The sequence below is a fragment of the Scomber scombrus genome, chromosome 14, assembly GCF_963691925.1.
Source record: "Scomber scombrus chromosome 14, fScoSco1.1, whole genome shotgun sequence".
NCBI classification, from domain to species: domain Eukaryota; kingdom Metazoa; phylum Chordata; class Actinopteri; order Scombriformes; family Scombridae; genus Scomber; species Scomber scombrus.
The window spans coordinates 24,038,504-24,051,260 of NC_084983.1; the positions used below are offsets into that span (position 1 = coordinate 24,038,504).

A 12,757-nucleotide genomic window follows, 5' to 3' on the forward strand; every position below is an offset into this window, starting at 1 on the left:
TCTCGCTGTAAAACATGCCCTTTCAGTGATGAAACACAATTTGAAGTTTACAACAGTACATTTGGGAACACATCATGTACATAAGAGGATGTGCTTAACTTTGTCACTAATTGTTTGATGAAGAAACATAGAGTTGCATAAGCAAGAGCATTAAGACATTCATGCTACACGGCAGATCAGGTGATCATCAGTTGACTCCCTGAGTGCCAGCACTCACCCACTCACATAACACAGTGGGGTTTTTTTTAAATGTTTATTTGAGCATGTTGTGACTTTATTACATAGTGACAGTGTAGACATGAAACTAGGGGAGAGAATTGAAGAATGTTAAGCAGTTATGTGGTACACGCAGAAAAAGTAGTGACTTTAAACTCTATGCATCTGTTTTGTTTTGCAAATATATAACAAATTACATACATGCAAAGTGTTTGTTAGACCTCAATGACACACACTTAATTTTGGTGAGTAACACTGAATGTAAATACAAACTTTACTACAAAACTCCACAGGGCACCTTTAAGCAAACACTATCTTGCACGAAAGTAACTCTTGCAGCAATCAGTTCTCCTCATCCAATGTGTATTTTATATTAAAAAGGCTGCATCCAGACTGTAATTTCAGAGTTTGGTTTGGTCTGACTGAACTTGGAGAGTAATAGATGGGAGAAAGTTTTATCAGCCTCTATCAAGGTATGTTAAAAAAAATCAGCCAGCAGCCAAGGCCACCTGAGTTGAACCCAAACAACTTAAAAGGATAGTTTGTTCTAAATATAGATTACATTTGCCAGGACAACTCAATATTGCAGTAGGAAAACTCTATTTCTGCTTTACAACACTGTGCCATTGTGTTAAAAAAAAACAGTTCGGCTATAGCTGCAGTCAAAAAGTTTACATTTGCCAGGAGAAAAAAATGGGAGCAATAATAACTTATATCCCATAGCAGTGCTACACTGCCCAAAGAGGCTTTCATTAATGATTACATATGGGCTGAAGTTGTTTATTCTTGTTTCACTGTCCACATTTAAACAATTAGTGTATATTATCAATTGCAGGTTCATATTTAGCCAAAAAGTTCTATTATATCAGACATTGAATCTGGTCCTTATGACTTCTTCAGGATTTGTGGCTTGGGAAATAAGGACTTTAACATGACAGCAGGTTAAAGTGAGGTAGCCAATAATTGTACACTGTTTCATTTTCCTCTCACTTGCCCAGATAGATACAAGCTACTGCAGAGTGGGGATGAAAGTTACTCTCTCAGTATGGCAGTGTAAACCAGCGGCAGGCCTTGTGAGCAGAATCAGCACACCTTAGAAAGGCTCTTATATTACCAGATTCTTCCCCAGCAGATGAGCACACCAACACAGGTTTTTGATAGTGTAGTCGCATATGGTGCATGTGTCAAGGTGTTGAGTATCGACCTAAGTATTCAAAGGTTTTATTTATTTGTACTGTACTGTTCTATCCCAGGGGATGTAACTATACCTTTGGGTTCAAAGGTTTTAAAACAGAAACATATAGCTGATGTGCGCAACACTGATCACAGAGTTTGATCATTTGAGGAACTGATTGACTTATATTATTGAATATTGTGTGTGTTTGATGTTTGACAGTATCAGTAAGAAATGTATTTAACAATAAGAAATGTTCAAAATGAGGAAACATTAACACAGTAGGAAGCATCCTGTGGAACCAGAATTAGTTATTAGTTATAATGAATTCTCACATTCTGAAGTAGCTTTGAATGTAAGGGTATAATGATCACTTTGTTTTCTCCTCTCCTTGGCAGCTTAGCAGCACAGCATATTCCATACTCATAAATTCAACATCATTCTTCCTGTATCATGCTCTGTCTGCTTTCCCTTTTCTTTCCATCTCTCTCCCAATCCCTTTCTCTCTCTTGCGTAGTTTATGTATTGATGCTCATTATGACTGTTGTTATGACAGCCTCCTTTGCACTTACATGCGCACAGCCACTGCAGTTATTCTGGTGATTTACAACCTCCTCCTCCCACAGAGAAAGAAAAAAAAAGAAGAGGCACACCATAGCTGTCTTCGAGGAGAGCTTTATGTTTACTGTAAACTAGCCACAGTGGCAGCTCCACAGGGTCTGACCCGCAAAACAGACCAGAAGTTCCTCAAGTAAATAGGCCTCCAATAATTGGCTCTCAGGGATGACAATGTAAACATTCACTCAGTTTAATAACTACATCCCACGCCACATAACATCCTCCTTACTCCACCATGACTGTCAGTTTTTCATGTCAGTTTAAGAGTAATTCAGATTCAAAAAGTGGACTCTGTGGTAGGGGGACTCGTGCACATGCCAGAATGACTGAGGGCTTCTACAAATGATGCATTTTATGAGTGCTAAGGCTGCTAGTGATGTAATACACAATATCATGACTCTTGTTATCTAATCCCTGCTGTTACATATTGCAAGGGGCTCTGCTGTATAACCGTGCCAGGTGAAAATCACAGCTGCATTGTTTTGGCTTTTTTTTCTTTTTTTTTGCTGTTTCTCTTCAGCCAGGGCAAATAGACTCACACACAAACACACACACACACACACACACACACACACACACACACACACACACACACACACACACACACACACACACACACACACACACACACACACACACTATAGTTGAGCAGCTGTGTCTATGTAAACCCACATATACAAAATGTGTTGATACAAATGTACACTTTACAGATTGCAGATGTCATTTTCAATGTCCATATGACTGACAATATGAGAAGAGATATTATGCGTGTGTGTGTATGTGTGTGTGTGTGTGTGCATACACAACAATGCAAATTAGAGAAACCTTCCTTATGTTTCACACATCACAGAAAAACCCTTTTGTTTGATGGTCTTCATTGATGAGATAGTATAGGAGGAATACATGGCAAAAAGCATCTCTTCAGCCACACGTGCTGTGGTGGAAAGCGTGCCAGAGAGAATGGAGTGTGAGCTGTTACATAACCATCAACCAGGGATGGAAGTGTTGAGAAAGCAGCACGTGCAGCCAGGGATTGGTGCAAGTGAAAAGCCCCCCAAATATTAGACCTTTACAGTTATTTTATTGTTTGTTATTTTACTGTCTTGAAATCACATATTCTACTATTTACATATTTTTATGCAGGAATCCACTGTCTCGCTTTTTGGCAGTCTCCAGCCCCTGCAAACCCATCCAAATGTGTTTTCTTCACATTAGCCTAAATAAGACATTTCAGTGTTGCTTCCTTATATGAGAATAAGACAATCCCATACAATGTTCAACCCTAGATTTATTCAAATTGTTCTATTCCGACTCCAAGTCAAATTATTGTGCTGAACATTAGAATGTCCACTATACTATATATGTCTTTGAAAAACTAAATTCTCAAACGCATGGTTGTCAGCACTCCAAGCCAAACAAGGTACAAACAAAAACAACATGACAAAATCCATTTAATTCAAACAAGTACACTGAGGAAAAGCTGCTCCCGTTTCCTTGACTCCATCCAGTCAAAATCCAAGCCTCCCGTCCCAAAGGTGCTGTAGGATGTCAGATCTGTAGCCGAGGGGCATATTCAAAAATGCATGTTCAGCTTCTTTGCCAGGAAGTGGATGTGCCAGTCATGACAAAAAGTTCCCTGAGACAGCAAGTTTATTTAACTTAGTTTTTCATGGATGATGGGTAGGCTCCCTACTTCAGTGAGCTATACATGAGCATCCGACTGCTGGCTTGACTGTTTTATCGTGTCCTAGATTTACCATCTGGGATTTTTACTGCAACAGATAAAACTTCCTCTGTTTGTTTATAAATTATTAACCTACTATATGTGTTTCAGCCTTTGTGTGTGTGTGTGTGTGTGTGTGTGTGTGTGTGTGTGTGTGTGTGTGTGGGGGTGTGTTTGTGTGTGTGTGTGTGCCTGATATCATAACATTAGAATTTCTATCGTTGTCTAGTCCAATCCTGAATTTAATCTCAATCAACGCTCTAAATATTAATTTTGAGTTTTTCTTTAACACAATCAATGTTATGTTCAAGTACATTGTTTTCTCACCAAAATAACATTATATGTTCTTGACACCAAGCAAATTTTTATTTTTTTATTTTTAAATGCATCTTCTTCCTCACAAAACATTTGCAAATCTGCGTTATTTAAATAAACCTGTATTGTTTTCTAGCGCTCTAGTTTTGTTCTTCAACTTATTTTTCTAGTGCAGGTGTGCATTTCATTGTTCCAACCAGTGTTGGAACAATATACAGTCCCTCTGATGTCTGTACTGGACTCGATGTGATGTGAGAGGATAGACCATGCTAGTTCTGGGAAGAACAAATAGAAGGAAATTGGTGAATATGCTATGCAAGTAAAACATAGTAAGCCCATTTCACAAACAATAGTTAAACTTACAAAAAGCATAACCTCATGTTTCTGTGAACAGAAGGAATTCCCCTTTGCTTTGTACTGAGGGTTTTTGGTCTGTACTTCTACTGCTTTTAAGTGAACTTCATCCAATATTGAAGCCAAGTCTGGTCTAATCTAAGAGCTTGCCATGGAAAAGTATCACAGAATAGTTGTGTAAAATGGTTGCTTTTTGGAGTAACTGTCTCTTCTCTCTCTTTTCTCTCCACATCCATCTCGCTTCCTCTGTCTCCTGGATGCTTTCCCCCCGCTTCATCTGTTTCCTTCCCTTCTGTTTTCCTGGCTCTTCCCCTCTCTGTCCTCATTTGCTCTCTCTGTGCACTTACAGGACTACACATTGACAATGTACTTCCAGCAGGCCTGGCGGGACAAGCGACTGTCCTACACTGAAATTCCCCTCAACCTGACCTTAGATAACCGGGTGGCTGACCAGCTTTGGGTTCCCGACACCTACTTCCTCAACGACAAGAAATCGTTTGTCCATGGTGTCACAGTGAAAAATAGAATGATCCGACTGCACCCGGATGGTACAGTACTGTACGGTCTAAGGTGAGATTTTAATCTCTTAAAATAACACTTTTCAGTACACAACAGGACTGCAGGGTTTGATATTTACATTTGAAATTAAGCAAATGAAATACATGCTGGGGGAGTATAGCGACATTGAGTACAGCAACAGATAATGATAGACTGTGCTTCCAAAATTGTAGTAATTTCCACTTCATGTTGTCAAACACTTCACACTTAACTTTTTGTCCGCATACTTTCTTTTCAAAAATCCAACAGACAACATGGGAGAAAAAAAAATCAAACTTTTATCAGCTTATAACAAGGATTACTGCATTGGTCTCAGTCGATAATTAGCTCATTAGAGCTAGATGAAGAAAACTATTGATGTGAGCGGGAATATTGCCCCTAAGATAAAATTATAACATTGATGAAGTGACGTTTGCATAACTTACATTACCACCAAGTGTATTAAAAAGCATTGTAAAATATATTTTCATTAAGAGGAAATATCACCATTCTATCATAGACATAGTCTCACTGACTGACAGCCAGAAAGCAGCCTGCTGCACAACCCAACACAAGCGTCACAGATTTTGAATAACAACCCCTCCTCCTTATTTAATTACAAACATGGACACATTTGTGTTACATCTTGGTTTGCTGAACAAGCGAACAAACAAATATAAAAGAGGCTTCCCTGGTCAGTTGTCGGCTAGATAGATACTTAGCAATTTAGGTGGAGCACTATAAAGAGCTTAAAAAACAAAATGTTTTATTTTACCAAATAACTTTTCTAAAAAAAAAAAGTAATTATGAACATTATATTTTTTGGCATCAAAATAGGATCACAATTTAGATTTCAATTAACTGACTAGTTAATTGAAAACCATAACATCTTAATTGTCGTCATGGCAGCACATTGGCACCAATGTGGGAGAATGAAATTAAATAGAGAGGGAGTTATACAATAAGACAAAGGAGAGAGAGAGGGTTGTTAAGGAGAAGATTAGAGGGACATCTTGTCAATACTGCTCTTGTTGGTCTTCTCCATCAACGCTATCTGTCTTTTGTACTCACCCACTGACCTACTACAGTGTTCAGCATGTTTACAAAAGGTTTCATTATGTTTCTTGTGCTGCTTTCATCTCCACCAAATAAACATGTTGGAAGATTCTATGTTGAAGTAGTTCTGATTGTTGGGGACATGATGAATAAGAAATGCTAAGTGGGTACATTTATGTAGTGCTTTTATCCAAAGCGCTTTACAATGTTTCTGCTCATTCACCCATTCACACTCACATTCACGCACACACTCACACACCAATGGTGGTAAATTACCATGCACGGTGATGGCACAACCATTGGGAGCAATTTGGGGTTCAGTATCTTGCCTGAGGACACGCAGATAGGAGGAGTCCAGGAGGATTGAACCAAAGACCTTCTGATTGGTGGCCAACCCGCTCTACCTCCAGAGCCACAGCGGCCTGATTAATGTAGAAGAAGGAGACGGGGAGGAGAAAGAGGAGCAATCAAATTCTGTAGAGATGGAGAAATGCCTTATATAAAGAAAGTGACAAGTATTAAGGAGGGAAAATGAGTGCAGCGGAAAATCAAGCAGGCAGCTACTTGCCCTCTAAACATTACTAAAATCTCTTTCTCAGTCACATTTTACATTTTACTTTTCATGTAACAAGTGCTAAGGCCTTGAGTTTATTAAAAAAGGAAAATAAAAAAATCCTTCATAATGATACTATTTTCTCTATGACCACTTTCCCAAAATTGCTCCCGTTGCTGGGCCATCGGTGTGTGAATGTGTATGAATGATTAGTTTCCTCCTGATGAGCAGGTGGGCACCCTGTGTGGTAGCCCCTGCCATAATTGTGTGAATGGGTGAAAGAGAAATGTAGTGTAAAAGCGCTTTGAGTGGTCATAACAACTAGAAAAGCGCTATATAAGTACAGTCCATTTACCATTGGCTGCAACTTCAAATGCGGACAGAAGCATACAGAAGAAAGCTAGACAGGTACACGCAGATTGTGATAGTCAAATCTTACTGAAATAAAACTCAAATAGTATGACACATTCCTGTGTCAGGTCACATGAGTTAAAATTGATAACCTACAGTATCAACCCCACTATTGAATCCAATATGCAAAAACTCCATAATCACTTGGAAGAAGGTTTTGAAAATTTCCCATGCACAGCAGACGTTTTGACACAAAGTCAGTGCAAATATTACTTTGGATGAAGTAGGATTAGATTGAAACTGGTAGAAGAAATCCATCACCCTTGACACTCAATATCATGTAAGTAGGATGACCAGATTTTTACAAATCCTAAATTGGGTCATGGGATCTTGCGCATGTGAGTGAGTGCACACATATCCAGGCAGCACATGCAGATACAACATATTAATGTTCCCTGAAAGCCTAATACAAATTATGCAGTTATTTAATTCATTATGCCAATTAGTCAGATTAGACTACATGAAAGTTAAATGGTCCCTGTGACTGAAATTGGGCCATTGCAGAAATCAGTAGTAAAACCAAAGAAAATGAAATGTGATCAATAATAGTGGCTACGCAAGTGATATTTCCTATATTCTGATATAGTAAGGATACATATATGAATAAAATATTCTTCTTCTGACTTGTGATCTATAGTGATTTTAATAGTAATCTGTGCGTCAGAGTTAACAGTTCATTTGTCACAGAAATACAATGTGGATACATTAATGAGGAAATAGTGGCCAGATTATCTGTGTCTGTGGAAAGGAGATTCTTCTCATTCAGGCTGTTCATTGGAAATGGAATTGGATTCAGCGAATCCATGGATGCTGATAATAGAGAAAGCCGAACAGAGAATGTACAAATAGTTGATGAATATTCAAACACACATACTTGCTGTATTTGCCGTTGGACCATAAATGTATCCCAGGGATTCATTATGATGGCTAAAAGGCAAACAGGCTAATAAACATTCATATGCACACATCTTTTGACATGCAAACTAGAGTTATTTCTTCCACATAACCAACCTCATATTGATCTTTAAAACTAAATTCATCATTCCAAAGGCACCTGCTGGGGGAACAACAGCAAATAGTAGCAATTGACTTCAGAAAATATTATAATAATGCAAAAGCAAATGATAACAAAGAACAAAAGTGCCTCTCTGTACATCTCTGGCAGGTTAAGTCTGAGAAGGCACATCTAAAGGAGTGTCTTGTCTTTGTTCTTTATCAGGATTTATTTGCTGTGAGATAGACCTGAATGTTATTTGTTCAACTGACTAGTTTGTTCATAGAGGATTACTTAGCACAACAAGACTGCAGAAAAAAGATCTTTTCTGACAAACTACTAGAGGTATTAGCATACTCAAGTAAGGTTTGATTTAAATAATAATAATACATAATATATTTGATTTCTACTGCAATTTTTCTTCATAGTGAACCTTGGAGTGCACAGTATTATTAACATAGGACACACAAAATACTAATAGAGTTAAGACATAAAAGCCTTTCCTGAATAAAAGACACTAGGGTCTGCCCTCAGATGGTTAGGAAGGCTGGACCACACATGTGGTGCAGCAGAGCAGAAGGCTCGATCCCCCATGGTGTGGAGTTTAGTATTTGGGACCCAGAGGAGCAAGTTGCTGGCAGATCTGAGGGTGTGGGTGGAGGTTTCATGTCCATTGATGGATTTGTATGTGAGTAACAGGACTTTGTAGTCAATTCGAAGGAGGAAGGGAGCCAGTGCAATGATAACAGAATTGGTGTAAAATGTTTTTTTTTGTTCGTACTCTCATCAGGATCCTGGCAGCACTGTTCTGAATGTAGTGGAGCTTCTCTGTATCTGACAGGATTAGAGAGGAGCGTTTATATATGTCTTTTAGACTGTGGAAAGAGGTTTTGCATAGATGTCTTATATAGTCATTAAAAATCAGCTGAGGGTCAAACCTAAGACACGGATTAGTGACTGAGGATGAAAGGAGGATATTCTGGCCATCAAAGGCGAGGCAAGGTATGGGGGATGACTGAATGTGGTGTGGAGTACCAAGGTGCTGAGGCATGACATAGCAACAGAAAAGCTTTGGGCATTTTTGATGTACAGCGGGGTATCATTAGCATAGCAATGAAAAGACATCTCATGTCTGTTGACACATGCAAGGGGGAGCTTGGAGAGGTTAAACTGGATAGGGCCAGGAACCAATACTTGCAGAACACCACAGGCAGGGCTGCCAACTCTCACACATGACTGTGAGAATCACGCAATTTACAGTTTTCACACACTCTCACACCACATGTTCATTGCTTCACACAGTAAAAAACACATTCATAAATGATAATGTCACAGTGTACAAAGAGGACACTGACAGATACATACAAGATAGAGCAACACACCACAACAGCAGCACTGTGAAGGAGCAAGTATTTCAGACCATTCAAGGGAAAGGGAGAAATACACACACATCTATTATATTTTGATTTATTCCCATGCATGTTGCTCAATGTAATCTCAGTCAGTGGCTCTTCTTGTAGCAGCACAGCATATCTCCCTCTTCCCTTGTGCCATGCACACACAGGCCTCTACAAGATGAACAACTCTCATTCCTATTTGATGTCAAAAGTTGGCCCTACCACAGTTAACAGAGAGCATCAGCTGTCATCAACAGGTCATTCACAATCCTGATCAGAGCTGTTTCAGTGCTGTATGATGAACAAAAACCTGACTGAATTTTTTTTAAATAGTTAGTTGTATTTAGGGTGGTCCTGAATCTTAGAAGCAACCATATTCTCCAACTTGGAGATAGATCTTGTAGCTGGCATGAACTTCTGGGTGGGCTTGTTGAGGAGGGGGCGGATTGACTTTGGCTCTGAAAAAGTCGCTCCACTCAACTGGGGAAGATGATTGTGACTTCAGGAGATGGTTTATGGTGGCAAAAAGATGCTTAGGGTTGTCAGGATTGTTATCAATTAAGTTAGGACTAGAACTGTGACAATGCATCTTTAAGGGAGTTTGTGTAAGTCTTTTGATGTTCATGGAAGGCCAGTTTATGGACAATGAGTCCAGAGCATCTGAAATGTCACATCCATCTGTTTTTATTTTACACAGATCATGGCCGAACCAGGGAGCAAAGCATGAAAAAATGACCTAACATGTCTTGATAAGGGCATGAAGATCAAAGACACCACTCAGAAATGTGTCGTAGAATGCCACTTGTTCATCCACTGATGCAGAAGCTGGGCAGGTGATGTGCTGGAAGTCCATAGTCATGGGGTCAAGTAATGTGGCTCTAGCACAGCACATTTTGTGTCTCTAAATGGAAATGGTAGAACTCTGCAGGAAACTGAAGAGATGTAATGCAGATCATTTACAAAAGAAGTGGCAATGCCACTATATAAAACAACATTCCATTCAAAGTACAGGTCTTGCATTCAAAATGTCACTTAAGGCTGCATTAACTGATTTTTTTGGCCTGTTTGTAACAGAAAAAAGTTTAAGTTGATACTGAACATGTCAGTAGCAGTTGCCTAGTTGGAAATCCAGCAGTTACTGAGACAAATTGAATGATTTAGAGTTACGTATCTGGCTACTTGAAAAGTAACTTCACACCCCAATTTGAATTTGAACATGCCCCTTTTATAAATTCAAAAAATACATTCAAACCCAGACCCACACTCTCCCCAATCATTTGTCCCCCTAAGACTTGTACATATTGACCCAAATTGTCACTTTTACTGGCCAAGATGGACTTGCAACTGTAACTTGTAACAGTTGTCCATGAGTAAGTGTTTGAGTAAGTGATGAAGTAACATCATGGGTCAGCCCTGACAAGTGCAGAAGTTTCCCCATTGGCCGTTGCTCTTTCAAAGTGAATCAGTCCAGGAAGATGGAAGCAGAGGACAGCAGTGCGATGCAGAGACACTGTGTTTCCTACTCCGAGCTCTGACACTCTCTGTTAAATACAGCAATGTCTCCTGTTTAAACAGACATATACCAGCCTCTCTATCATCTCCTCCACTGTCCAGTGTGAATGACTTATAAGCTGACAGCGTTGTCATCAGCCAGCAGAAGAGACTGTATTGAACTAATACTAGGACACAAGCTTTGTGATGTTTTTACATCACAAACAATGAACAGCAGTCTTGCAGATAAAATATGAGACTCATATAGCTGTTATATCAGTTAAGTGTGGGGTGGCTGCTCTGCAGGGGCACTTGATTTGACTGTAACTGGTTAGGGATAAGCCTCCTGAATTGGCACCGAATATGCAGTCAACACTTTCCTTTACAGTTTCCACCACATACTGTATCAATTGGGAAAGTGGCATAAAAAAGGCACATAGAGGAAGAGCGTACATTTAAAGCACCCCAAAAAACCTTCATTCTGACAAAACACTCAATGGAGTAAAAAGTGAGTGAAACAGATGAAAAAGCATACAGAGTTAACAGATAGGTAATTCACATAGTTACAGTAGTTATAATTCAAATTAAAATAAATCCTGATCCCAACATATGAGTGGAAGGTATTGCATTTATAGCTTTTTAAATGTTTTTTACTCAAACAATTCTTAACACTGTCATGTGATATGCTACTTAAGTCCACTTTATCTGCACATATTACTGCGACCACTACAGAAAATTGCAAAAGAGAATTTTAGATCTAGAAATTAATATTATAGACATTACCACTGACTGTCCCTGTAACAAAGTGGCCACAATTTCACACATTGGCCATACATGGCCCAGCTATATAGTTTTTGACCTACAGTAATCTTGTTTTTCTTGATCTTAAGGGCAGCATTAACTATATAATTAACTGATGAAAATGTATTTAGTTCCTTTCTATCACCAGTGGGTCTTGTTTTGGCCTGTTATCAAAGCTGTCATTCAGCAGTCGTTGAAAATTATTAAGAAACAGGTTCACCAGAAAACTCACTTACTTGGTAAAAGAAAAAAAGTTAAAATTAACAAAAAGGAAGGAACTGAGGAAGATTATTATTGGGTCAAAACATTACGTAAAAAAATAAATAAAAGTGTGAGACCTTCTCTCATCTGTATTTGTTCAAAATATGGATGGATCCCGAGTGTGTGACAAACAGTCCACACATTTACTTGGCCTGAATCCCAATGACTGCTGGCAACCCTTAAGGCTACTTGGCCCTGATTTGACCTCACAAGTTTCATCCATCCAGGTACAGAAGCTTCAAGCTCAGTCTGATAAATATGGAGGGTCACTGCAGGTGATGCAACATATGGAGCTCAGTTGGTGTGGTTGGCAATGTCCTCAGGCAGTATCCAAGCAACCAAGGGCTGTATTAAGACTGAGCAAGAAAAGCTGTTGTGCATCATTTGGGGACAAGCAGGGAACTATGTGAGGGTAAATGAAGAGCTAGATAGCTACAAACACAAACAGGCACTTACAGATGCACACACATCCACAGAATGACAGCAACATAACAAACACGCACAAAAGCACAAGTGCACACGCAAAACCACACACAAACATGCATAACCTTTACCTTTCCCACAGTCTTTTCAAAGACTCTGCCAGAGGCTCTTGCTCTTGGTTCTACACCACTGACTCCATCTTGACACAGAGATCAGAAAGTTGCCAGAAAGTAACCGGCAATTTACTCCTTGGTTAAACACTTGGAAGCCACAGCCCCATCACCAGCAGCAAATCCATCAGAGAGAAATAAACGCTGACAAAGACTGGGGACAAGAGAAAGAAAAGGAGAATCCATCTAAACCTCTTACTCTCAAACAACCTTCCCATCTCACTCTGGGGGGTGGAAACCCCTGAGGTTTGTAATATGAAACA

The 12,757-nt window shown here is 39.2% G+C and overlaps 1 protein-coding gene across 1 annotated transcript in view; it reads left to right on the forward strand.

Moving 5' to 3' along the window:
- The window catches only part of LOC133993746 (gamma-aminobutyric acid receptor subunit beta-2-like), a 56,852-nt gene that overhangs the window by 23,562 nt on the left and 20,533 nt on the right, over positions 1-12,757 (forward strand). Inside the window, exon 4 of the mRNA XM_062432793.1 lies at positions 4,750-4,970. Within this exon, the coding sequence (XP_062288777.1) occupies positions 4,750-4,970 (221 nt within the window). The remainder of the gene's footprint in view (positions 1-4,749; positions 4,971-12,757) is intronic.